This window comes from Balaenoptera borealis (genome assembly GCF_965194805.1).
Source record: "Balaenoptera borealis genome assembly, chromosome: 1".
NCBI classification, from domain to species: Eukaryota; Metazoa; Chordata; class Mammalia; order Artiodactyla; family Balaenopteridae; genus Balaenoptera; species Balaenoptera borealis.
Genome location: NC_138860.1, coordinates 76,965,396 through 76,990,004, shown reverse-complemented (window position 1 = coordinate 76,990,004; position 24,609 = coordinate 76,965,396). Strand labels below are relative to the sequence as shown.

The 24,609-nt window shown below is 49.1% G+C and overlaps 4 protein-coding genes across 11 annotated transcripts; 2 read left to right on the top strand and 2 right to left on the bottom strand.

Annotated features, from left to right (window-relative positions):
- Nucleotides 1-59: 59 nt before the first annotated feature.
- FCER1G (Fc epsilon receptor Ig) lies at nucleotides 60-4,115 on the top strand. Of its 2 annotated transcripts, XM_082407497.1 has the most exons (5): nucleotides 60-987; nucleotides 2,847-2,938; nucleotides 3,099-3,134; nucleotides 3,576-3,596; nucleotides 3,751-4,115. In XM_082407497.1, the coding sequence occupies exons 1-5, from the start codon at nucleotides 675-677 to the stop codon at nucleotides 3,811-3,813; spliced, it is 525 nt and encodes a 174-aa protein (XP_082263623.1). In that variant the 5' UTR covers nucleotides 60-674; the 3' UTR covers nucleotides 3,814-4,115. The 2 variants fall into 2 exon arrangements, with proteins under 2 accessions (XP_082263623.1, XP_082263624.1); XM_082407498.1 differs by lacking the exon at nucleotides 3,099-3,134.
- Nucleotides 4,116-6,373: 2,258 nt separating this feature from the next.
- APOA2 (apolipoprotein A2) lies at nucleotides 6,374-7,725 on the bottom strand. The gene is made up of 4 exons (XM_082407717.1): nucleotides 7,642-7,725; nucleotides 7,411-7,486; nucleotides 6,984-7,116; nucleotides 6,374-6,608 (listed from the first exon to the last, which is right to left on the bottom strand). The coding sequence occupies exons 2-4, from the start codon at nucleotides 7,460-7,462 to the stop codon at nucleotides 6,482-6,484; spliced, it is 312 nt and encodes a 103-aa protein (XP_082263843.1). The 5' UTR covers nucleotides 7,463-7,486; nucleotides 7,642-7,725; the 3' UTR covers nucleotides 6,374-6,481.
- A 1,735-nt stretch (nucleotides 7,726-9,460) lies between these two features.
- On the top strand, nucleotides 9,461-14,159 carry TOMM40L (translocase of outer mitochondrial membrane 40 like). Of its 7 annotated transcripts, none has more exons than XM_082407025.1 (10): nucleotides 9,463-9,677; nucleotides 9,898-10,148; nucleotides 10,440-10,507; nucleotides 10,808-10,900; nucleotides 11,180-11,281; nucleotides 11,429-11,534; nucleotides 11,724-11,846; nucleotides 11,960-12,036; nucleotides 12,229-12,331; nucleotides 12,471-14,159. In XM_082407025.1, the coding sequence occupies exons 2-10, from the start codon at nucleotides 10,034-10,036 to the stop codon at nucleotides 12,608-12,610; spliced, it is 927 nt and encodes a 308-aa protein (XP_082263151.1). In that variant the 5' UTR covers nucleotides 9,463-9,677; nucleotides 9,898-10,033; the 3' UTR covers nucleotides 12,611-14,159. The 7 variants fall into 7 exon arrangements, with proteins under 7 accessions (XP_082263154.1, XP_082263150.1, XP_082263151.1 ...); XM_082407023.1 differs by having other exon boundaries at nucleotides 9,464-9,667; XM_082407024.1 differs by lacking the exon at nucleotides 12,229-12,331 and having other exon boundaries at nucleotides 9,462-9,677.
- Nucleotides 13,336-23,802, bottom strand: NR1I3 (nuclear receptor subfamily 1 group I member 3; the record flags this gene model as incomplete). The annotated part of the gene is given in 12 exon segments (XM_082407864.1): nucleotides 13,336-13,380; nucleotides 13,382-13,466; nucleotides 14,330-14,747; nucleotides 14,843-14,934; nucleotides 14,936-14,993; nucleotides 15,216-15,323; nucleotides 15,326-15,356; nucleotides 15,580-15,635; nucleotides 15,638-15,664; nucleotides 15,667-15,709; nucleotides 15,713-15,744; nucleotides 17,230-23,802. Coding segments are annotated over 12 exon segments (1,308 nt in total). The 5' UTR covers nucleotides 17,543-23,802.
- Between the last annotated feature and the right edge of the window lie 807 nt (nucleotides 23,803-24,609).

The window sequence follows — 24,609 nt, the reverse complement described above, 5'->3', positions numbered from 1 at the left end:
GTATCTTACTGTCTTTCACTTTTTTTTTTTTTAATTTATTTTTGGCTGTGTTGGGTCTTCGTTTCTGTGCGAGGGCTTTCTCTAGTTGCGGCAAGTGGGGGCCACTCTTCATCGCGGTGTGGGGGGCCACTCTTCATCGCGGTGCGCGGGCCTCTCACTATTGCGGCCTCTCTTGTTGCGGGGCACAGGCTCCAGACACGCAGGCTCAGTAGTTGTGGCTCATGGGCCCAGTTGCTCTGCGGCATGACCAGGAGCTCCAGACCAGGGCTCGAACCCGTGTCCCCTGCATTGGCAGGCAGATTCTCAACCACTGCGCCACCAGGGAAGTCCCTGTCTTTCACTTTGATGGGAAACTTATGAGTGTTAACCCTCTACTTCTCTGTTAGACTCTGTCCTTAGCAGTTTTTTCTGTTCATCTCCACCCCTTTTGTGACTCTTGTCCTTTCCACTTCTCCATTGCCCATTTCCTCTTTTTCCCTTACTTCCTCCCTGCCGAAACCTTGCTGCCCACACTAGTTGGTAAACTTCTCAAATCAAGACTGGGTACAAAGTTCCAGGTGGGAGAGAAAGGGGCTATCATGGGGTCTTAGGGAATTTTGAGGGGCAAGTTATCAGAGCTCTGTCTCTGAACAGGGCTAGAGTGAGATGGCGGGTTTAGATAGCCTTTCCCAAGCATGGGTGTTGCCTCTTTCCATGGTAGCAGGGCCTTGGTCACTGAAGGACGGAGGCATAGGAGACCAGATCTCGTAGTTCCCTTAGTTGGCCCTTCTGGGAGCCGCCCGGTCTCTAGTGCAGGAAGGGGAAGGGGCCAGAGCTCAGAGGAAGGCGTGGCAGGAAGGGGACAGCTCTGTGGTCAGGGAGCCGCTCGCAGAGCACAGCTGCACAGTGCCATCGGAGCATCCGATCCCCAGCTCACGGCCCCTCGGCCCCTGCCCAAGATGTTTCCAGCAGTGGTCTTGCTCTTACTCCTTTTGGTTGAACAAGCAGGTAAGAGGCTTTGCTGAGGGACAGTGAGCTGGGCTCCAGGGTGGGAATCAAGGGCGTGTGTCTGAGGGCTGAGGCAGGGACAGGCAGAGGAAGGCTGGCACTGGGAGGATGGGCACAGAGACCCTGAGGCTGGCCCTGTCCAGTCTCTGTCAGGGCGCAGGAACTGTAGTTCCCTCCTTTCTTGTCCCCTTCTTACTTTTTCAGGACTGATACACACGTAAGTCTTCAGTTTGGCAGAGGAGGGGAGTGGATGTATGACATGAAAAGCTGGTCTGGGGAAAAATTCCGTTTCCCATGATCAGCATTTTCTGTGGGGTGCCTTTGGTCTTATCCATTGGGAGCTGATCTCTAGCTGGTTAAATAATATTTATAAAGCCCCCTTTAGGAAGGCAGGGGCCTGTCCTTGTGTTTAGGAGTGAGGCAGAGATAGTCAAATACGTGATTGCGGCTTCTGTGGGTCATCACTAAGGCACAGTTGATGTGAGGGTGGGCAGCATACAATGCCCAGTTCCAGAGAGCTGAGCGTCAGCTGAGAAATGCAGGCAGAAATGGGAAGTCCTCTGCATCTCTGAGGCTCCAGGCGTTCTCTAAACTCTCCTCGCTCTGTTTGGATTGTCTGTGTTTTGAAGAGGGATAGTTACAGCTGGGGTTCGGGGAGGAAGAGGTTAGTGAAACTTCAGGGAAAGTGGGGAAATTAAAAGAGATGGACCGGGATGGAGTTCCACCAGCCCAGCTGTGAAGATGGAGGGAAGGACTAAGTGAGCGGCCAGTCTGCTGCCATGGGATGAGGGAGCAGGGGCACCGAGGCATAAAAGAGAGGGCACAAACTTGGAAAGCAGAAAGCCTGAATTTGAATTCCAGCTCTGGCACTTAATGCTATGACCCTAAATGAATTACTTAAGCTTTTCTGAGCCTTGGTTTCGTCATCTACAAAATGGCGATGATGTTTCCCTCACGGGGTAGTTTGAGATTTATGTAATAACCGTCTGTGAAAGAGCGTCACAGAATAAAACGTACTTCACCCGTATGTCACATGCCCATGAGCTCTTCTGATAGGGGTCAGAGCAGATAGAGGCTGGACTTTATTTGATTTTTTTCCTTGCACCAAACTTCCTCTCTCAGTGGCCCATTGTGAGTAACAGGGCAGAGTACCCAGAGCCGGAATCCATACAGCTTGTGGTCATTCCCTTGAGCCTGGGCTAACACACTCGCTCAGCCTTATGTGCAGAGCCATCGGTATCTATAAGGCCAAGGAAAGCAGGCACCTTGTTTTTACATATTTAAGTGTCTTAGTTGGGTGGGGGGGGACAGAAAGCGATGTGGCTGAGGCTAGATGACTCATAATAGAGTGATTGCCTTCCCTCCTTTCCTCAGCTCACACTCTTCCTGTCCAGCCCTTAGCCACAGGTCACAGGACTTAGCAGAGACACCCCTGTGGTTTCTTTGCTGAAATTTGTCACTGCCTCCACTCACTTTACCCCCCTGGGCTGAGGTTTTGGTCTTGGCTCAGTGAACTCAAATGGGTCCCTTGAGGGCTATGGAGTGCTCAGTGGTACCTGAGGAACCCACAGTGCTAAAAAGAGAGGGTTGGGGGCTGAGGGGGAAGCTCTCATCTCTCAGAACCTATAAGTTCCATCACAGGAGAACTGTTCACACTTCCTGTCCTACCCCTACCCTCGGGTGAGGAAGAAGAGGGAGAGGTGAGAGAAATAGGAATCTAGAGAGGAAGATGAAGTTTATTCCCTGGGATGGTGCCCCTCCAAGCCCCGTCCTACCTCCCAGAGCCCTTTCTTTCTCTCCTCTGAGCACCAGATCTTTCCTGCTGCCCCTGACCCCATGGGTACCCTCTGTCCCCTCAGCGGGCCTGGGAGAGCCTCAGCTCTGCTATATCCTGGATGCGATCCTGTTTCTATATGGTATTATCCTCACCCTGCTCTACTGTCGACTCAAGGTAAGGCTGGGCAGAGTGGGGTGAGGGCTGGAAGGAGAAGTGGGAGGGTGGTGGCAGCATGGCTCCAAAGAGAGGGAATAAAAGGGGCTCCCCTACAGCGTTTGGAGGTGGGGTTGGGCCACTAACTTCACCTGTACTAATGGCCTTTCCCCTACTCCAGCTGCAGGTGCGAAAGGCAGCTACAGCCAGCCTTGAGGTATGGACCCTTCCTCAACTGGGTATCAACAATTTTTCAGTCTCTCAGCCCTTCTGGGGCCTTAGCCTTGGGATCTGAGATCTCTGGGGAGCATGGGACTCAGGTGCTGATCTGTATAAGCTTCAGAGGTCCCCCTCCTACCTCATCCTACCCACCCTGCCACCTAGCCAAATCACAAGTAAAATATTCAGCAGGTGACGAGGAAGAGTCAAGTGTAGAGTGACAAGGAGTACATGAGAGAGTTGTATGTTGTGTGTATATGTGTGTTGGTAGCCATATGGGAAAATGTGCATTCATGCCCCAGAGTACCCATGGGAGTGCCCTCTAGCCCAAGGGGGCCAGCCACCCCTGGCCACATAGCTCCCTGGGTAGGGAAGAAGATGCTGAGGGGCCCTGGAGGAGATGTGGGTTTCTAATGCCTTGCCCCTTTTACCTCTGCAGAAATCAGATGGCATTTACACGGTGAGTGAACCTGCCTCCCAACCCCAGTCCCAAGAAGTCAGCAGAAGAGGGTGGGCTTTTGAGTGAACTTTGGAAGGGGTAGGGCCTCTGGGGGTGGGTAGGAGGCTCTATGATGGGCTCAAGCTCCTGACTATCCTCTGACTTCCACCTCCAGGGCCTGAGCACCCGGAACCAGGAGACTTATGAGACCCTGAAGCATGAGAAACCGCCACAATAACTTTAGAACAGATGCCCTTGGTCACTTCCTTCTTCCACTCTCCTCCCAGCCCTCGTAGCTGGCATCACATATGCCTCCCCGCCGTTAATGCCAGCTGACCCTATCCCTGTAATGACGCTATGCCCCCCATTAATAGACACCAGTGATTCCTCCTCCCTGTCAAAGGCCTCAGATGCTCTTCATTAATGTTTATATTCTAGTCTCACCTCTTTATGCCACCCTTCTCCTCTTCCCCATCCCCAACTCCCACTAAACGATGGGAAGGGAAGGGACTAACATCAATAAAGCTACCACAGACTGGACTCTATTCATTCATTTATTTAACATACATTTACTCAGCCTCTACTAGCCTAGGCTGGATACTGAAGATATCACAAGGCAAATTTAGTTCCTGACCTTCCATAACTCATAGTCTAATAGACCAGAGCTGTTCTGCTTGATTGAGGGATGAATGCTGACTGTGACTGGGGGAAGGATGAGACCCTTGACCCCCAGGCTCTCTAGCAGGGTGCTGGAGCAGGGCGTAATGTGTTGGGAGTCTAGGCACATTCAGAGACATTTGAACCCAAGAAGTGACTTCCGCAACCAGCTTGGCCCTCTGTGTCTGACAACTGAAACAAGGTTGGGTTGCGGAGAAGCCTGGCTGTCCAACCCCAAATAGTTACCAGTCCAGATCAGAGTGGGCTTCAGGGAGCAGTGTGAGCACAGCTCGCAATATACGTGCATATGGGCATTAGCATAGCTGAAAAGCCAAACATGCAGAAGGGATGGTGTGACAAAAGCTTGTGTGATGCTCCCAATGGAAGGTTTTATGGGAACAGTGTTTTCAGTGGATTCTGGGGCAAGAGGGACCTGAGGGAGCCAGGTCTGGGTTGGAGGAGGGTAAGGCAAAGGGGAGCAAGTCAGGTCCAGATGGGAGGCCAGTTCCTCCAACCACATGGGTGAGTGGTGAAGAAATCCCTCTTCTCAGTGCCTGTCCTATTTCTAGGCAGGATTCCCTGGTAGTATCTGAATCCCATCTGATGCTGTCAGTTCTACCTCTGATCCAGCAGCCCTGTCCAAATGGGTCCAGAGTCTCCAGGCTTACCCCTAGCAACCCCCTATGCTGGGCAATACTTTGTACTGCATGGTGACTTACACTTTTCAATGTGTTTTCCATCCTGTCGTACCATTTGATCCGCTCATTAACACTGTGAGGAAATTCAGGCTCTTTGAAGTTAATTAACCTGTCCAATGTCATCTTGCAAGTGACGGACAGATCTCTGTCCCTGAACGTTTCGCCACATGAGGAAAAAAAAAAAAAGATACTGAGAAAGAAAGGGGAAGAAAGTAATCATGAGTGGTAAGGGTCTTAAAGCCCAGACTGAAGAGGTTGATCAGTATACAGAAGAGCGGGGGAGGGATAGATTGGGAGTTTGGGATTGACATGTACACACTGCTATAGTTAAAATAGATAACCAACAAGGACCTACTGTATAGCACAGGGAACTCTGTTCAATACTCTGTAATAACCTAAATGGACAAAGAATTTGAAATAGAACAGATACATATATATGTATAACTGAATCACTCTGCTGTACACCTGAAACACAACATTGTTAATCAACAAAACTCCAATATAAAATAAAAATTAAAAAAATATATATATATACAGAAGAAATTGGAGCTATCTCTGGTGTCTGGGGAAAAGGTGATTTCAGATGAGATATGAGGAATGAGTTGGGGTAGAGAAGTAACTATTTTAAATATAAAGTGAAGTAAACTTTTATTGGAAAATGCCCATTTTCCCATTTTGGGATTGTGAGTCTCCTGCATCAGTCCAGCCTGACCTCCATTCCATTTTGATTTAATCCAGGTGTCACAGCTACCAAAATTTCTCAAGTCCCACATGTCCATCAAGTTGGAGACCTGTTAGGCCTTTAACTGGCTACCACGTCTACTAGCTCCAGGCTCTAAGATGGCTACCAGAACTTGGGCCAGTTCCATGAATAGCACCCAGATAACAGTGGGGGAGAGGCTTGGAATGGGTGTTCCCAGACAGGGGGTCTAGGTGAGAGGTTTCAAATGGAAGGATTAGAGCACCTTCAGGGAGAGGAGTCTTTTATTGCAGGATGGGGGGAAGCACAGTGTTCCCCTGGCTCAGAAGGGAAGGGAGGGGCCTTGGGTGACAACTTTGAGCTCATTTTTGGGAAGCTTTCTCCTCTTCATGGTATGATAGAGGAAATTCTGAAGGGTGCTCTCATTTCCCGTGACCTCCAGGAGTCTAGGGATTCAGCTCATGAACCTTTCATGCCTTTCAAGGTACCATGTCCACGGCAAAGTCTCTTTAGTTTCTCCTGCAGGGCCATTCCCAGGCCTGTAGAAAAATTCCTGGGGTTTGGAGAAGAGTCACAGGCACCCTTACCCTGTCATTTCCATCACTGGTCTCTTCAACCCTTTCTCCACCCCTTCACACCAAAACCCCTCTCCTGTTAGAAGCAGATTTCTCTTTGTTCTCCCTCCTACTCCTCCTCCACTACCCCTACTTTTCCCAGTCCCCAAAACATACCAGGCTCACAACTTGATTCCTTCAATATTTATTGTAGAAAACAAGGAGTAGGTAGGAAGAGGAGCTCTAGGCCTGGCCAGTGGGTGTTCCAGGGGCCAGCTGGGGATGGAAGACAACAGTCTAGACAATGCACTTGGCAACAGGTTGTGTTTTGAGGTCCATAACACTGCTCAAGAAGTTAACCAGATCAGTTCCAGCCTTCTTGACCAGGGGCGTCAGCTGCTCCTGTGCCTTCTCAAAGTAGGCCCTGGATATGTGAGGGATTAGAAGTCAGGATGAGGGACTGGTAGGGGCCTTCTTGGTGGTGGGAGGTGAGACCCAAGTCCCCAAACTCTAGTGCCTGGTCTATCCTGGCATGGCAAATCTCCTAGGAGGAGAGGCAAGCCCTCCGCTGGGCAGAGGAACAGACCATAGAGATAGAAATTCAAAGCCCAGTTCCTGCTACCCCTATCTGTCCAAGAGGTCCATGGGATCTGTGGGGTGATGAAGGAATTTTCTCTACAATTTAAACCTCATCCTCCCTAACCCCCACCCCTTACCTCAGTCTTCTGTAGGACCTCCCAGCTTCCCCTCTTTCTCTCCATAGCCCCCTGGTCCATGAACCCCCTTTGTTGAGACTTACTTGGCCTGGATTTGAAGCTCTGAACCCTTGGCCTTCTCCAGCAGGTCCTTGCTATAGTCGGTCACAATCTGGAAGTACTGAGAGACCAGGCTCTGCAGATTCAGCTCCTCTGCCTGTCTCCGAACCAAAGCCCCTGCACATACACAGAAACACACACACGCACACACACACACACACACACATCCTCAGCTGAGTTCCCAACAATAAGTCCCACATCTCTGCCAGTATTCAGCCTCAGCTCTCAGCTCTCTCCCCGAACAGGTATCCAGCTCCAGGTCTTTGGATGCGCTTTCTGGGCTTTAGAGAGGGAATGATTTTTCTTTTAAGCTCTCTGGTTGCCAGACCTGGGCATAGGAGAACAGACAGATGGGCAGCTAGGACCCAAGCACCTTTTCCTCCTTGGGACCCCTCTTCATACCACACCCACCTTCAAGGCTACAGATGGTAAGGAGCAGCACGGCCATTGCAAGCAGCTTCATGGTGTTAATGGAAGGGAAAGTGGCCTGCGAACAGGTGCGGGCAAGGAAGGTCACTGAAGCGAATGGGCTTCAGCCCCTCCCCAGAGACCCCTACCTACATGTCCACGCCAACCTGGTTCCCTCCTTTTCTACAGTTAAATCTTTGGATGCTGCCCACATCTCTTACTCCCTTACTTTACCTAGTCAGCGTTGCTGTCCTTGCCGTCTGTGCCTGGCCTGGCTAGGGAGGCAGGGGTTATATATCTGTATGCTTCCCCACCCCCCTGTCAGGTGACAAGTACTTTGGAGGAGTCCAGTGGGGCAGGGGCTATCCTGGAGTAAACAAGTTAGAGAAATGGGGGGAGGAGAGGACAGCACGTAGGGGACTCATGGTGATGGGGTAAGAGGCAGGGGATGCAGGCCTTAATGGATGCCAAAGGGGTATACTTTAGGCCTATTCAAGATCCATTCCTTTGGGGCCTGGGCCCAGTAGTCCTTGGATTTGAATTCTTCAGAAAGCAGGATTCCTAGGGTTTTTTTCCCTGGAAAGCTCTGACATATCAAGCCCTTAGCCCTTGGTATCTTTGTCCCATTATGGGTATATTTCATCTCCCAACCCTATCCCCTGTCACTGCAACTTGGCAGAGAGGTATTGGGGAACAGATGAAAGGACATAAAATCAGAGACACGGGTGAGGGGAATGCAGGTTAGGACAATAAGGGTTAGGGCCAGAGGCCAGGTGTCATTGACTCTGTACCTTTTTGAGTTAATGTGTAATGAATGAGATGGGAGAGAAAACACTAGAGCCCAGAATGACCTTCCTGAGTGCTGATCAGTGAGCACAGCCCACCCCCAATAAAACAAATTCAGAAAGCAGCCGCTGCCCTCGCCCTGAATTGGAGTGCTCTGGCAGGAAAAGAGGTGAATGAGAGGCTTCTACCAAGGATAAAGGTTGAAGGTCTCTGGGCATTTGATCACCTTACCAGTTCTAGGCAATGGTCAGCCAATATGAGTCAGCAGGAGCCACAGCATCCCTCTGACCAAGGCCCTGACCCTTGTCCCAGCCCAGACTGTGAGGGAAGGCAGAGGTGCATTCCCCAGGCCCAAGGTATTTGGGTGAAGTCAGCTAAATAGATACCAGAAGTATTTGTATCTTTCATCCTTTTGCCCTCAAAGTATACGTAGAGCATTCCTGAGAGATGGGAGTGGTGATGTGAGAGCTAGTGGGGAGGCGACAAGAGCCTAAGAAATCTTATTCTATCTTCAACTATTCCCCTGTGGAGCACTTAGTTCTTGAAGGGCACTCCATCGACTTGTCTGTAGCTTTAGAGTGGAGCGCATTGAGGGCAGGGGTCCATATTCCTCGATTTTATTTGCCAACTCTGCCTAAGGAAGCAGGGAAGGAAGGATTAACTTCAGGGGTCAATTGTTTCAGGGAATAGTTCTGCTAGAATTAAGGCTGCAGCCCCTGATCCTCTACCCCAAATTCTCACACCCATTCCCATTCTACCAAGAGGACAAGAGCGCCAATTTTGAGAGGTGCAGACCTCCAGGAGGGACGTGTAGGTCCATTTTCCTACGGAGAGCTGTACCTGTGCGTCGAACTCATTTGGAGGTGTACTGTGTTCTGTTCAGGACTGTGAGGAGGAGTCCCCAGGGCCTGGGAGGGTGCGGGGCGCCTAGGGGCGTTCCGAAGCAGTGTTCGAAAGAAGTTTTCACAGTAGTTCCCTCCGCCACCCTTCACAAAACGCGTCTCCAGGCTATGTGGTGGAGGGAACTTCAGTGGCTCAAGCTCCAAGATGCTCCCTCTAGTGTCTTGCACGCTCAAAGGTTTTTCCCGACCTTGGAAAGGCAGGGCGATCTAAGGCCATCCACTTGAGTAAGTCTAAGCAGCTACCAACAAGTCCCGTCTGTCTCTGCAGTGCGGGGGTTGGAGCTCTCTGGATGAGAGAGGTCTGTCACTCCTTTGCGTCCTCCTCTCCCACTGGCCCATGCTCAGCAGCCAGGCAGCTTTTTTTTTTTTTTTTTTTTTTTTTTTTTAATCGATTGGGCGGAGCCCAATCAAGGGAGGGTTGGGTCTCTGAAATCTTTTTTTCGCCCGGTTCCAAGATGGTGTTCATGACTACGCTGGGAATGCAACGTGAAGCCGCAGTTCTGCCATCATTCAAGATGGCTGCCCCCATCAAGATGACCGGGGTGTGCCTGGGGGAAAGGGGCAGCATGATGGTATGAGACGGTAAGGGTTATTGCTCCATTGCAAGCCTCGCCTTGAGGCATAGGAATGAAGAGCAGAAAAGCTAGGAAGCTGGGTGAGGTCTGTGGTGGAGGCTAGGATTAGAGAGTGGGGGAGGGTACAGGGGTGACAGGTGGGGGTGAGGGATTAAAGATGGGATGGGAGTGTGGCTTGGGTTCAAGCTCCCCACCGGTGCCCTCTCCCCCCACTTTTCCTGTTCCAGGTCTAGCGTCGGGCCATGTGGAAGTTTCTGGGACTGGGGAGCCGGATAATGGGGCGTGGGACCCGTGCGGGGTAGAGGGAGCAAAAGCGTCCTTTCCCAGGCGAACCCCGGCCCCTCCCCTGACCTCTGAACTGAAATGGGGAACACGTTGGGCCTGGCACCGATGGGGGCTTTGCCCCGCCGGAGCCCCCGTCGAGAGGAACCTCTCCCCAACCCTGGGAGCTTCGATGAGCTGCACCGGCTGTGCAAAGGTGAGAACTTGGCATCTGGGTGTCTCAAGTTGAAGGGGCAGAGAAGGGGAGGGTCTTGAATGGTGGGTGTCCAGTGATGGGAGCAGAAAGGGGGAGATCACAGCTGGGGCGTGCAGCCTCAGGGAGGATCAGGTGCTCAGTGGAGCGGAGCACTTCCTGTTACAGGACTTGAAAGGAGGTCAATTCCTCCAAAGCACTTTCTATGGGATTGAAAGGGGAGACTACTTCATGGGGTAGGGGTTCCTTGTCTGTGCTTATTCCTTCCCTTCCCCTCCCCTCCACCCGCTTCAGATGTATTCCCAGCACAGATGGAGGGAGTGAAGCTCGTTGTCAACAAGGTTCTGAGCAGCCATTTCCAGGTGCTCCCACTTTTCTGGCCCCTCCTTTCAATTCCTCCCTGCCTGTCTCTGGATCCTCTTCTCCTTCCTTTGTACTCCAGCCTTAGCCAGGCTATATGGGACAAAAGAGAGAGAATATGGGGGCTCTCTTTACTTCCTTTGCCTGTGGGAGTTGTTGCTTTTAATCTGGTGACCCTCTGTATATGTTGGAATGTTTGGGTTTCTTAAAAGACCTGCTGGATGGGGACAAAATGAAGGGTGGGATGGGGGATCGAAATAGAGCAGAAATGCTCTCTCCTCCATTAACTTCTCTTTCCTCAGGTGGCTCACACTGTGCACATGAGTGCTCTGGGCTTGCCGGGCTATCACCTCCATGCGGCCTATGCAGGGGACTGGCAACTTAGCCCAACTGAGGTGAGGGCTCCACACACCTGGGTTATCTCCCTAAAAGCCCAGCTAGGACCCAGGTGTAGAGGAGGAGGAAATGTGTGTGTTATGGGGAAGAATGGGCAGGGCACCTCCTCCGGGTTTCTGCTGAATGGGAGAGGGTGGGGAAACATTTCTGTGATGAGCTGGGAGTTTGTCCTTGTGGCTCCACTAGGGGGCGCTGGGTACCGTTAAAGAAATCCTACATTTGGATTTAGGCTGAGTGGTGCCACCCAGCTCAGTCTTAGTCTGGACACTCTTCAACAGGTGTTCCCCACTGTGGTCGGGGATATGGATAGCAGTGGCAGCCTCAACGCCCAGGTCCTGCTCCTCTTGGCAGAGCGGCTCCGAGCCAAGGCTGTCTTCCAGGTGACCCATGGTTCCTGCCTTCATCTACTGAAGCATTTCCTCTTTCTCCCCCATGAGTGTCCTGCTCTGGGGGCTCAGGGGGAGGAGCAGAGGCAACAGTGATCATAAATAGGGAGGGAGATTTTACTTCTCCCTCTCCCTACCCAGACGCAGCAGGCCAAGTTCCTGACGTGGCAGTTTGATGGCGAGTATCGGGGAGATGACTACACAGCCACTCTGACCCTAGGAAATCCTGACCTGATTGGGGAATCGGGTGAGGAATTGGTACAGGGTTCTTTTTGTCTTGGCTGCCCACTTGCTAATGCTGGCTATGCCTCTTCACTGTCTGTACAGTTCAGGGATTAGAAAAGAAACTTTCTGGGGCAGGCTGGGGTGGGGGGCTGCTGGGGGTGAGGTAGAGGGCCTGTCTCTATGAGTGACTCCATGTCTCCCCACCCCACAGTGATCATGGTCGCTCATTTCCTGCAGAGCCTCACTCATCGGCTGGTGTTGGGAGGAGAGCTAGTTTATCACCGGCGGCCAGGAGAAGAGGGGGCCATTTTGACACTGGCTGGGAAGTACTCGGGTATGGGGTGAGGAGGAATAGTGACAGGGAGGGAAATTCTGGACTTGGCTGGGGTCCTGGCCTGTGTGCTAGTACAGTAACACTCCTTTTCACTTGTACTTTGGTTTTGACAGCTGTACACTGGGTAGCTACCTTGAATGTGGGATCAGGTGGGGCCCATGCAAGTTATTACCACAAGGCAAATGAACAGGTGAGTCTACTGATCCCATCCCCTGCCCCAACAAGCCCCTCCCAACCTCCACAGGCCCTGCTGACCCACTGTTCTTCCTACCCTCGCTACATATACGTTACACGCGCACCTTCATTCTGCTGATGCCCTGTCAGGACTCCTCTAGTCTTCACTGAGAAAGATCCCTCTCCCATCCTTGCCCGTGGTTCTCAGGTTCAGGTTGGAGTGGAGTTTGAGGCAAATACGAGGCTACAAGACACAACTTTCTCCTTTGGTTACCACCTGACTCTGCCCCAGGCCAACATGGTATTTAGAGGTGAGGGTTATTCAGATGACATTCGGAGGTGCTGAGGGATTGGGGTGGGGGACAGCGGGAGGGAAGCCCCACCTTACTCTGCTGGCCCCTTTCTCCGAGCCCTGTTAGATAACCTAGTGTATATTCTCTTCCCCAACAGGCTTGGTGGACAGTAACTGGTGTGTGGGTGCTGTGCTGGAGAAGAAGATGCCCCCCCTGCCCGTCACCCTCGCCCTTGGAGCCTTCCTTAATCACTGGCGCAACAGATTCCACTGTGGCTTCAGCATCACTGTGGGCTGAGGTTGTCCCAGAGCCAGCCCCCATAACAGCTGGAACCTCTGGGTCAGGTGCCCTGGGGCCAGGAACTAGGCCCCTCTCAAGAGCCCACCTTGCTGGGTGACCTCTAGGTCCCAGGAGCAGAGTGGGGACAATACATGCCCTCCTCCGAACTGGAGCTGCCACAGAGGCAGCTGCTGAGGCAGTGGTTTGAGGCTCCCACCTCTGCCATCAGCCCCAGTTTCATCTTCCCATACTCTTATGGCTCTGGACTAAGGGAGAAGGATTAAGGGGTCTGGCTGGCTGCATTTTCTCCCCTCACTCCCACCTCCTTCATTTCCTTATGGATTAAAGCCCCTAGCCTCTTCCTCTTCAGCGCAGAAAAATCTGCATGGGATTAGCTCCCCATCCTGTTTTCCATCCCAGAGTTTCCCAAGGCTGGGAAAGAAGGGCTGAAGGGCTAAATCTTTGACCTCAGAAAGTGGGGCCCACCTATTCCCAGACGGAGCTTCTTTACCTCTTAGCCCTGAGGCTTCCTCCTTCCCCATCTTCTGTGCTTCCAGAGAACAACTTTGTCCCCATGGCCACCCCTCATTCTTCCCATTACCGCATGAAGAGGCAGATATTGCTTTCATCTTTCATTGCAACCAGTGGGCTCCCTGTTTACTGGCTCCAGCCTCTGGTCCGAGCATTTTCCCCTTTCCAGTCCAGCGTGTCCAGGTGGGCTGGGGAAGGAGGCGAACTGGACCTCAGCTGCAGGTCTCCTGGAGCAGTGGCACCATGGTGGACAGTCCCCTGGATGTTCGCGATTTGGTACCAATATGCATTGTTAATGCTTCGGAGCTCAGCCAACAGGCCCAGCAGCTCCACATATAGGAACCTTTGGGGTCACCAGGGAAGGAGGAGAGAGATAGGAAGCTGAGAGTCTTGTCCTGAGGCCCTGACCCCCTAAACTGCCTCTCTGTGAAGCTAGGTCTGAACACTAGGGAAAATATGCTCTGATGTGACAAATGTATCAAAAGTTCCAAAGGTCCCCAGTGGGGCCTCTATCTGACACTGACTTCTCTCACCATGCCATTTTTCTTGAACCCAGAGCTCAGAGGGCCAAGTGTGAAGAAAGCCCCAGACTTTGCCAGATATTCAGCTGTGTGGAATCTGAGGATCTGGCCTTCTAGAGCAGGTTCTAGAAGATGGGTGTGTTCTATGGTATAAAGCAACCCTCTCCTGGCCAAACTGGCACATGGAGGAATAAGCAAAACAGAAGTGGAGTGTACTTCAGAGCCTGGTTAGATCATGGACTGTTGAACCAGGGACTGGCGTTGGCCATGAAACTGAACGACCATAACTTCAAGGGGAATGAAAAATTAAAGGAATTGGACCAGTGGAGAGGAGGGGAAGGGCCAAGGAAAGAGAGTGAACAAGGTTCTTGAAAGGCTGTTTTAGTCTGGAGGAGTTGGATTGGTGAGGTGATGGATGTCATCAATCTCAGGAATGCTATTATACCAAGCCTGTGAGCTACTACTTTGCATCTCTCCTGAATAAAAAAATCTGGAAAAAGTGAGATGAAACAGCAGTAGGAGCAATTTGAATGCCGGAACTCTATGAGATGGGAGGGAAGGACTAGACCCCCAGGGGCCCTGGTTTCCCAAAGGAAAGGACAGTAAAAGCACTCATCCTGAGTTCAGTATCTCCCTAACTCCTTCCCACCCTGGTGCAGCCTCCATGCGCCCAGTCCCACTGTACTGGTCCCAGGGATTTTGCTGCTGGCCTTTGATATAGCTCTGCAGAGTCAGCGCTATCTCCTCTTGCAACTGATCAGTCCCCTCTCTCTGGGTTATCCCAGGCTGGTCTGTAAGATAGGGAGTGGGGAAGGACAAGGTGGGAGGTTGCGGGTGGCCGGCATGGTGCCCTGGGGAGCCAAGACCGGGATAGACCCATTCCACAGGTTTGAAGACTAAAAGGCCTGGATGGATGGATTCAGGGAGCTGGGAGTTTGGGCAGAGGTAGTGGAACAAAAGCTTCTGGGCTTTGAGGGATGCTTCCCAGGAGAGAATAGGGCCATGGCAGCCATGAACACACACTCCAGGCTCCTGGAGCTGCAGTCGGCGCAGTGTCCTATGGAAGCCGAAGAGAACTCCAAAAAACTCTTCCTGGAACCCCACTGTGGGAGATACCAGGCTTAGGAGCCTTCAGGTCACCTCGCCACATACCATACCGAAGGGATGCATGCCCTCTACTGTTCTAGCACCATCTCACCATGCACTCCATCTTCTACTGTGTAGCGAAGAGGCCCGCAGAGGAAGTTTTGTGTTTGGAGACAGAAAGTGGTATTGAGTGCAATGTGACATTTCTACAGCTGCTTCCTTGAGAAGGGAGATCTGGTCCTCCATGGGCCAGAGCAGGAAACCTGCTGTTTAGACTCTAGCCTGAACTTCAGAGAGGGAGAGGAACTCCCAGTTCTGATTGAGACACTTAAAAAAGCTGGGAATTCAAGACCTGGTACTTGAAAAGGCTGAGCGATGGGTTAGTTTGGTTAGTGACCTTTTTTTTTTGGTGGAGGGTGGGGGTGGTAAGGGTGGGATTATAATTTACCGGAGTGTTTTCTTCCTGAAAGGTAAGGGGAGGTCACATACCAAAAGGGGCAGATCCTTGGTGAGCCTGATGATTTGCTGTACCATGAAAGCGTTGATGTCTGCGAAATGCGTGAGCAGAGGCAGTACAGGGAACTGGGTGGGCGGCGCTGGTGATGGATGAACAGATGAGCTGGAGGCTGCAGAGATCAGAGCCTGGGTGAGAGGCCCCGGTCCTAGGGAGCTCTTTTAGGCCTCTCCAGCTTTATCTTGGAAGGGTTCCGGGCTAAGGAGTCTGCCTCGGCTGGGGTCCTGGAGAAGTCCTGCCCTCTGTTGGTGCGTGGCACACAGCCCCCTCCCTCAGACCAGCCTCCTTGGGCACCCTTTTGGTCACATTTCAGCTTGAATCCTGTAAATGCTCACCCTGAACTGCACAAACTGGTCAAACGTGGTGCCCATATGGCGAGTTTGGGCCCCGGCAGTGTCTGGACTAGCTCTCTCTGCTCCTCAGCTGCATCGACGCTTGCTGTGCCCGTCGCCGGGCCTGTCTTGCTCACCGCAACGCCCGGGCTTCTGCCCATGGGATCACTGTGCCTGGGGAAGAGATGTGACAAAGCTATTGAGACCAGCAGAGAGCACCTTTCTCTGTCAGCCCCTGGTCTGGGACCCTCAGACACTCTGCGTAATGAAGGACGCAGGGGAGGGAGGAGAGTTCATTTTTCTTAAAATTAATTAATTAATTAATTTTTTTTGGCTGTGTTGGGTCTTTGTTTCTGTGCGAGGGCTTTCTCTAGTTGCGGCAAGCGGGGGCCACTCTTCATCGCGGTGCACGGGCCTCTCACTGTCGCGGCCTCTCTCGTTGCGGAGCACAGGCTCCAGACGCACAGGCTCAGTAGTTGTGGCTCCCGGGCCTAGTTGCTCCGCGGCATGTGGGATCTTCCCAGACCAGGGCTCGAACCCGTGTCCTCTGCATTGGCAGGCAGATTCTCAACCACTGCGCCACCAGGGAAGCCCTGGAGGGGAGTTCTTGAGGCCTCCTTGGGCTTGGCTGAAGTCCCAGGGGCTCCAGGTGGTAGGGAGTTCCTGTACACTTTCCCTGACCTGTGAGGCACTGCAGCAGAAAACAATGCACTGTGGGAAGGAAAAAAAGGATAGACAATAAAGTGGGAACAGTTTAAGGAGATGTTTGGCTTCTGGGGGAGCACTGAAGAGGGGGGGCTCGTGATACCAAAAACAGCACCTTATGTTTGCATAGCTTTATAATTTCAAAGCTTCTGAGGTTAAGTCTCACTGAATGAAACAATCCTGTGGGTGGAGAGGGCAGGTGTTATTATCCATATTTTTCAGAAACAGACTGACATTCCAGTGACAGGTCCAAGGTCACAAAATCCTTATGTGATGTAGACTGAATTCAAGATTTTTTGACTTCTACAGTTTCCACTGGTCCATATTGAAAAGCAGTGTGACGTCATGGAGAAAGCAAGGGTCTGGTGAATACTGACTCTACAACTTTTCAGCTGAGTGGACTTGGACAAGTTGATTCCTGTTACTTTAAGTTGATTATGAGTTACATTATCTTTTGGGGGCAGAGCCTTATTACCTGGCACAGAGAAAAACCATTAAATAATTCAACAATTATCAAGTACCTACTAAGTGACAGGCACTATATTTGAGAGATGGAAGAGTAAAAGCAAGCCATATAAATATCTAGGGGAAGAGCATTCCAGGTAGAGGCAATGGCAAGTGCAAGTATAAGTTACAACAGTCTTGAGAAGAGTGTGCTTGGTGTGTTTGAGAATGGCATTGACGTCAGTGTGGCTGGGATGGGTTGAGCAAGGGGAAGAGTAGGAAGTAAAATCTGAGAGGTGGTATGGAGGAGCTGGACCATGAGATCATGGACCATAAGAGAGAGGAGGAGCCCTTGGAGTTTTTGAGCAGAATAGTGACATTGTCTGACTTGTTTCAAAAAGCTTACTCTGCCTGCCCTGTGGAGAATAAGCTGTGGGAACAAGGGCAAAGCATAGTCAGTGGAGGGACATAGTGGATTCTTGGGATGTTAGGGGGCCAACTCACTGTCCTTCTTCATGCCAGCATCTAGGCATTTCTGCAACCTGCAGGCTGGGCAGTGGCGCCTCTGGGCCTTGTTGACCTTCCAGCTTCCAGCAAAGGGGCACGTGAGACCAGTGCTTTTGCTGACTGTTCGCCTGAGAGGACAGAGACATTGTGAGGGTTGGGGATGGCAGCGAGCAGGTAGGTATGTGAGGGGCTGAAATGAAATGGTCAAAAAGAAACTATGGTGGGAATTCCCTGGCAGTCCAGTGGCTATGAAACAGGAGGGAAGGGGGCAGGGCACAACCTTTGAAAGAATGACATAGCCCAAGGACATGACATAAACTGATTAGAATCAAATGGGTCCAAGATGGCAGACAAGTCGAGTTCCACTAGACCTTGAGCCTCAGTATACGCTCACTGTAACACATCTGCAAGCTAAATGACACACCCACAGGTGCCATAACAGTTCCAAGGCTGACCATAAGGATCAAAAAGCAGGTGGTGGCCCAATTCCTGGAAATCCCCACCCCTTCCTGAAATAGCTGGAATACTCCTCCCACTTATTAGCCTATGAAACTACCCACCCCTATAAAAACTGACAACCCCATACCCTGGTGCCTTTCTCGCCTTCTGAGATGGCCCGCACTCTGTCTGTGGAGTGTGCTTCTCTCTAAATAAATCCACTTCTTACCTATTGCTTTGTTTCTCACTGAATTCTTTCTGCGATGAGACATCAAGAACCTGAGCTTCATTAAGTCCTGAAACCAGGTATGTGATCTCAGTTGGAAGACTGTAGGTTTTGGCCGGGTTCGAGTCCTGGCCGAGAGGGTTCAAGTCCCAATCTGAGTTTTGGCCGGGTTCGAGGCCCAGACCCGTGGGTTCAAGTCCCAGTCAGTCTAGACTGGGTTCGAGTCCCAATCTGAGGTGCACGGTTTCAGTTAGGACTATGTGCTTTCACTGCCGAGGGCCTGGGGTTCAATCCCTGGTTGGGGAACTAAGATCCCGCAAGCCAAGTGGCCAAAAAAAAAAAAAAAAAAAAAAAAATCTGTGGTGACAGGGGCTACTCTGAGCTGTGCCCAGAGGTCCCTAGGGGTAGAGAGGATACAATGCATCTCAAGCATTTCCATGGGGGCACAGAATCAGTCAGGAAGGCCTAGTTGATGCTGTACTAGTTTGGTGCTTTGCAGGTAGTGAGTACCCTTGACTAAGGGGTTGTGTCCATAGGACAAGCACTCAGCCTTCCCTCTGTTATTTTGCCTCATGTTTATACAAGTGATGAGGTTGGCAATTTGTAGCGTGCTAGCCACAGCGTAGTTAGGCTTCAGGATGCAGGAGTGATGTAACTGCACAAGCTTGGGCATGTGCCAGGGCTTAAAGGCTGCCTGGCAGGCAGTTTGGGAGGGCGTTTCTGTTGGGTAGGAGGTTCTCACCTGAAGGAACCCTTGCAGTCCTCAAAAGGCAGGGCATGGAAGTGACAGCCTGTGGCTCAGTGCCTGCACACCACACAATTCCTTGGCTCATCTTCCTCACTGGCCATGGCTTCAGGTGTTGCAGTGGCTGTCACAGGCCCCTGAATGTCAGAGGGGTTATCAGTCAGCTCTGGACCACCCTTGACCTTCTTCCCCTCCTGCAGAGCCTCTTCCCAAACCTGCCCTCGGCCTGACCCACTGCATATCTGCACTTTATTGCTTTTAGTCTCTGGACCCCAGAAGTTTTCCTACCTGCTTCTCTTCCCACTCTGACTCTGCTTTCCCCTTGAGCTCAAGAGCTGCTAGTGTTTAGAGTTAGGGATTACGGCCCTCAGTATCTGGAAAATGAGGATAGAAACTGCCCCTTATCAGATACATGTAGATTTTCCCTATTGCTGAGGAGAGAGGGAGAGAGCGAGCTTTTTCACATGCAGTATGTCAACAGTAAAAGAATAGGCATATCAATTGTACAAAGCTCCCAAAAGGAAAGTTCTTCAAAAGAGACTGGGGTCTAATTAAGGGCTTATGTAAAGAGCTAGAAGAGGTCCCACTTCCCAACAAGGGAGGGCTGAGAATTAAATCAGAATGGCCTCTAAAACATTAGATATATGGGATTGATCTGGGGGCTCTTGCACCAGCGCTGGCATCATGGGAGTGTGCCCTGTGCAGTCACACAGTCTCTGTGCTCAGAGGGATCTTGGGCTTGGTTTAATGCTCTGATGTTGCCGCTGTCTTGAAATTCTTTTTTTTTTTTTAAATAAATTTATTTATTTATCTATTTTTGGCTGCGTTGGGTCTTCGTTGCTGTGCATGGGCTTTCTGTAGTCGTGGTACGCGGGCTTCTCATTGCTGTGGCTTCTCTTGTTGCAGAGCATGGGCTCTACGCGTGCGGGCTTCAGCCCGTTGTGGTACTCGGGCTAAGTAGTTGTGGCACACGGGCTTAGTTGCTCCGCGGCATGTGGGATCTTCCCGGACCAGGGCTCGAACCCGTGTTCCCTGCATTGGCAGGTGGATTCTTAACTACTGTGCCACCAGGGAGGTCCTGTCTTGAAATTCTTAATGATGTTTGAACAAGGAGCTCTGCATTTTCATTTTTCAGTGGGCCCTGCAAATTATGTACCTGGTTTGTATGGAGCCAAGATGAAGGACATCTAATTAATAAGCTTAAGAATCAGAAGTAGGAGCCTTCACTGGGGTTGTCTAGTGCTCCATAGACACTGAAGAATATTTTTGCAAATGTAGAAAGTGTGTATGTGTCCAGATGGCCAAGAGGCAGTTGAAAATATGCTCAACATCGCTAATTATTAGAGAAATGCAAATCAAAACTGCCATGAGATATCACCTCACACCAGTCAGAATGGCCATCATCAAAAAGTCTACAAACAATAAATGATGGAGAGGGTGTGGAGAAAAGGGATCCCTACTACACTGTTGGTGGGAATGTAAATTTGTGCAGCCACTATGGAGAACAGTACGGAGGTTCCTTTAAAAAACTAAAACTAGGGCTTCCCTGGTGACGCAGTGGTTGAGAATCTGCCTGCCAATGCAGGGGACACGGGTTCGAGCCCTGGTCTGGGAAGATCCCACATGCCGCGGAGCAACTGGGCCCGTGAGCCACAATTACTGAGCCTGCGCATCTGGAGCCTGTGCTCCGCAACAAGAGAGGCCGCGATAGTGAGAGGCCCGCGCACCGTGATGAAGAGTGGCCCCCGCTTGCCACAACTAGAAGAAAGCCCTCGCACAGACACGAAGACCCAACACAGCCATAAATAAATTAATTAATTAATTTAAAAAACAAAACAAAACAAAACAAAAAACTAAAACTAGAGCTACGGTATGATCCAGCAATCCAACTCCTAGGCATATATCTGGAGAAAACCATAGTTTGGAATGATACATGCACCCCAGTATTTATTGCAGCGCTGTTTACAATAGCCAAGGCGTGGAAGCAACCTAAATGTCCATCGACAGACGAATGGATAAAAATGTGGTACATATATACAATGGAATATTACTCAGCCATTAAAAAGAATGAAATAATGCCATTTGCAGCAACATGGATGGACCTGGAGATTATCATACTGAGTGAAGTAAGTCAGACAGAGAAAGACAAATATGATATCGCTTCCATATGGAATCCAAAAAAATGATGCAGATGAACTTATTTACAAAACAGAAACAGACTCACAGACATAGAAAACAAACTTACGGTTACCAAAGGGGAAAGATGGGAGGGAAGGATAAATCGGGAGTTTGGGATTGACAGGTACACTCTACTATATTTAAAATAAATAACCAACAAGGGCCTACTATATAGCACAGGGAACTCTGCTCAGTATTCTGTAATAAGCTAAATGGGAAAAGAATTTGAAAAAGAATTGATATATGTATATGTATAACTGAATCACTTTGCTGTATAACTGAATCACTTTGCTGTACACCTGAAACCAACACAACATTGTAAATCAACTATAGTCCAACATAAAATAAAAATTAAAAAAAATTAAAAAGGTGGGAATTTCTAAAAGAAAAAGTGGGTATGTGTGTATACACATACACATGCACTCTCTCTCCCAACCTTTATGAACAGAAAAAGTAATTTCAAAAGCTATTTGGATGTTTTGGGGATGGGTAACATGTTGGATACATCTATGTTGGATAAATCCGATCCCACACACACTGGAATAAGGTCCAAATCTCAGTCTTTCACTTTGAAAGGTCTTTCTCACTGTACATCTCCCTGGGTGTTTGTTGTTTCTGCACTAATATAGTAGTCTTCTCCCGCTAGAATACAGCATTTTTTTCTCTTTTTTTTTTTGGCATATCATCTGCTTCTTCAGTTAAGGGTTAAATTATAATTAATGATACTCTAACAGTGAGTTAAAAGCCCAAGTGGAGTCTAGAGCCATAAAAATACACTTAGAGAGACAGAGACAGAGAGAAGAGATTGGGTTAAAAAGAGCCTTGTTTAGGTCCCCTTCATCTCAAGTAGGTGCAACATCCAACTATGTATAACTTACTGCATTTTGAAGGAAGCTGAGCTCCAGAGAACACAGGTGCTTGGATCTGGTCCTTGGGAGTCGGTGAGCATATTTATGCATATGCATCTGTTGGTATCTTTGCTTGAGTGAGACTCTGTGAGAATTCATACTAACTCATTCAATCAACAAATACTGACCGAGAACCTACTATGTATTAGACACTAAGGATAAAAAAGATGAATAAGATGCTCTCCTGCCCTCATGGAGTTTAAAGATGCTAGTGGAGAGACAGACCTTTAAAGAGATATAAAGAAATATAATCGGGAACTGCCCTGGTGGCCCAGTGGTTAAGACTCAGCACTTCCACTGCAGGGGGTGCAGGTTCGATCCCTGGTTGGTGAACTAAGATTCAGCATGCCGGGCGGCACGGCCGAAAAAAAGAAAGAAAAGAAATATAATCCTATCACTGATGACGCTATGCACAGAGCATTCTGAGACTACAGAAGAAGGGCACCTAATCCTGCTTTGGCAAAGAGGTGTTGAGGAGGAGGCAGGAAAGTCTTCCTGGAGGAGTGACAGCTGAGTTGATTTTTAAAGGATAAGGAGGAGTTAGCCAGATACAAATGAAAGGTAGTTCAGGTAGAGGGTACAACCTGAGAAGTTCAAGAAGCCAGATACAAAAAAGTAAATATGGTAGAACCACGAACAGGTCTTTCTTGCTGGAGCATAACATTTCAGGCTGGAGTGGGAAGAGAAAAGTCTAGAGAGATGGGGTATGAGGCTGAGATGTAGGCAGGGCCAGTTCATGGGAGACCTCGTGTGCCAGAGAAAGCAACTTAAGTCCATCAGGAGGCTTTTAAAGGGTAAGATGGGAAATGACATGGTCAGATCTATTCTAGATATCCAACTACTGGCTGTTTGGAAGATAGATTTGAGGGGGCAGGACTGGAGGCAAAGAAACCAGTTAGAAATTCTTGCCATAAAGTAGGTGAGGGATTAAGCCTGATCTAGGATAGTGGTAGGATATAGTGGAGGAGAGGGTTTTGAAAAATACATGGGAGGTGAAATAATTGGAGCTTGGTGATTACTAGAATGTCTAGGTTGAGAAAGAGGAAGAGTTAAAGATGACTCCAGGTTCCTAGCATGGGTGATTGAGTGGATGGTGGTACCACCAACTGGGAGAGAGACTACAGGAGGAGTATAGGGCCCTCCCTACTTGGGCCTCTATTCTTTTCCACAGTTGCAGATTTACTCTAGCAATAAGTTATTAAGTACCCACTCTGTGGTGAGGCACTATGGAAAGGGATAAAAGAGAGGGTTCCTATTATCAAGGAATTTACTGACTGATTATGGAGATTGCATAAGTAAATGGAACTCCTAGATCTTACAAGGAAATATATAATCAAACTCTAAATTGTGTGGTAAAGATCATGTATCATATTATAGGTATTAATTGCTTCACTAATTTGTTCTTATTATGAGCAGCATACTGTGTAAGAATCCTTACCAGTGTTAACCCTAAAACATAAGTAATATCACCACTTTACAGATGAGAAAACTGAGGCCAGAGAGTTTAAATAACTTGTACAAGGATTACTATACCCAATAGTTTACTAGATGACTTCACCTGGATGTCACATAGGCATCTCAAATTCAGTATGTCTACAGTGAAGCTTTATGATCCCTAAAGCACAAGCAACATAATAAAAAAATAAGTGGTACTGCATCAAACTAAAAAGCTTCTGCATAGCAAAAGAAATGATCAAAATGAAAAGGCCACTTACAGAATGGGAGAAAATATTTGCAATCCACACATCTGTTAAGGGGTTAATATCCAAAATAAATAAGGAACTCATACAACTCAATAGCAAAAAACCCAAATAATCCAATTTTTAAATGGGCAAAGGACCTGAATAGACATTTTTCCAAAGGAGATATTCAGATGGCCAACAGGTACATGAAACGTGCTCAACATCACTAATATTTGTGGAAATGCAAATCAAAACCACAATGAGATATCACCTCACACCTGTTAGAATGACAATCATCAAAAAGACAAGAGATATAAAAATTGTGAATCACTATGTTGTACATCTGAAACTTACGTAATACTGTTCATCAACTGTACCTCAATAAACAAACACACACACGTAAAAAGAAAGGAAATAACGGGCTTCCCTGGTGGCACAGTGGTTGAGAATCTGCCTGCCAATACAGGGGACACGGGTTCGAGCCCTGGTCTGGGAGGATCCCACATGCCGCGGAGCAGCTGGGCCCGTGAGCCACAACTACTGAGCCTGCGCGTCTGGAGCCTGTGCTCCGCAACAAGAGAGGCCAAGACAGTGAGAGGCCCGCACACCGTGATGAAGAGTGGCCCCCGCTTGCCGCAACTAGAGAAAGCCCTCGCACAGAAACGAAGACCCAACACAGCTAAAAATAAATAAAAAATAAATAATAATAAATAAAAAATTAAAAAAAAAAAAAAGAAAAGAACTAACAATTGTTGGTGAGGATGTGGAGAAAAGGGAAACTGTGTGCACTGTTGGTGGGAATGTAAACTGGTACAGTCACTGTGGAAAAGAGTATGGAAGTTCCTCAAAAAATTAAAAATAGAACGACCATATGATCCAGTAATTCCGCTTCTGGGTACCTACCTGAAAGAAACAAAATCACTGTCCCAAAGGGATATCTGTATCTCCATGGTCTTTGCAGCATTATTTATAATAGCCAAGACGTGGAAACAACCTAAGTGACCATCAATAGACAAATGGATAAAGAAGATGTGAGATATATATATATATTTTTTTATATATACATAAATAATATATAATATCTATTTAATATATGATATATATTTAATTCAGCCATAAAAAAGAAGGAAACGCTACCATTTGTGACAACATGGATGGACCTTGAGGGAATTATGCTAAGGGAAGAAGAGAAAGACAAAT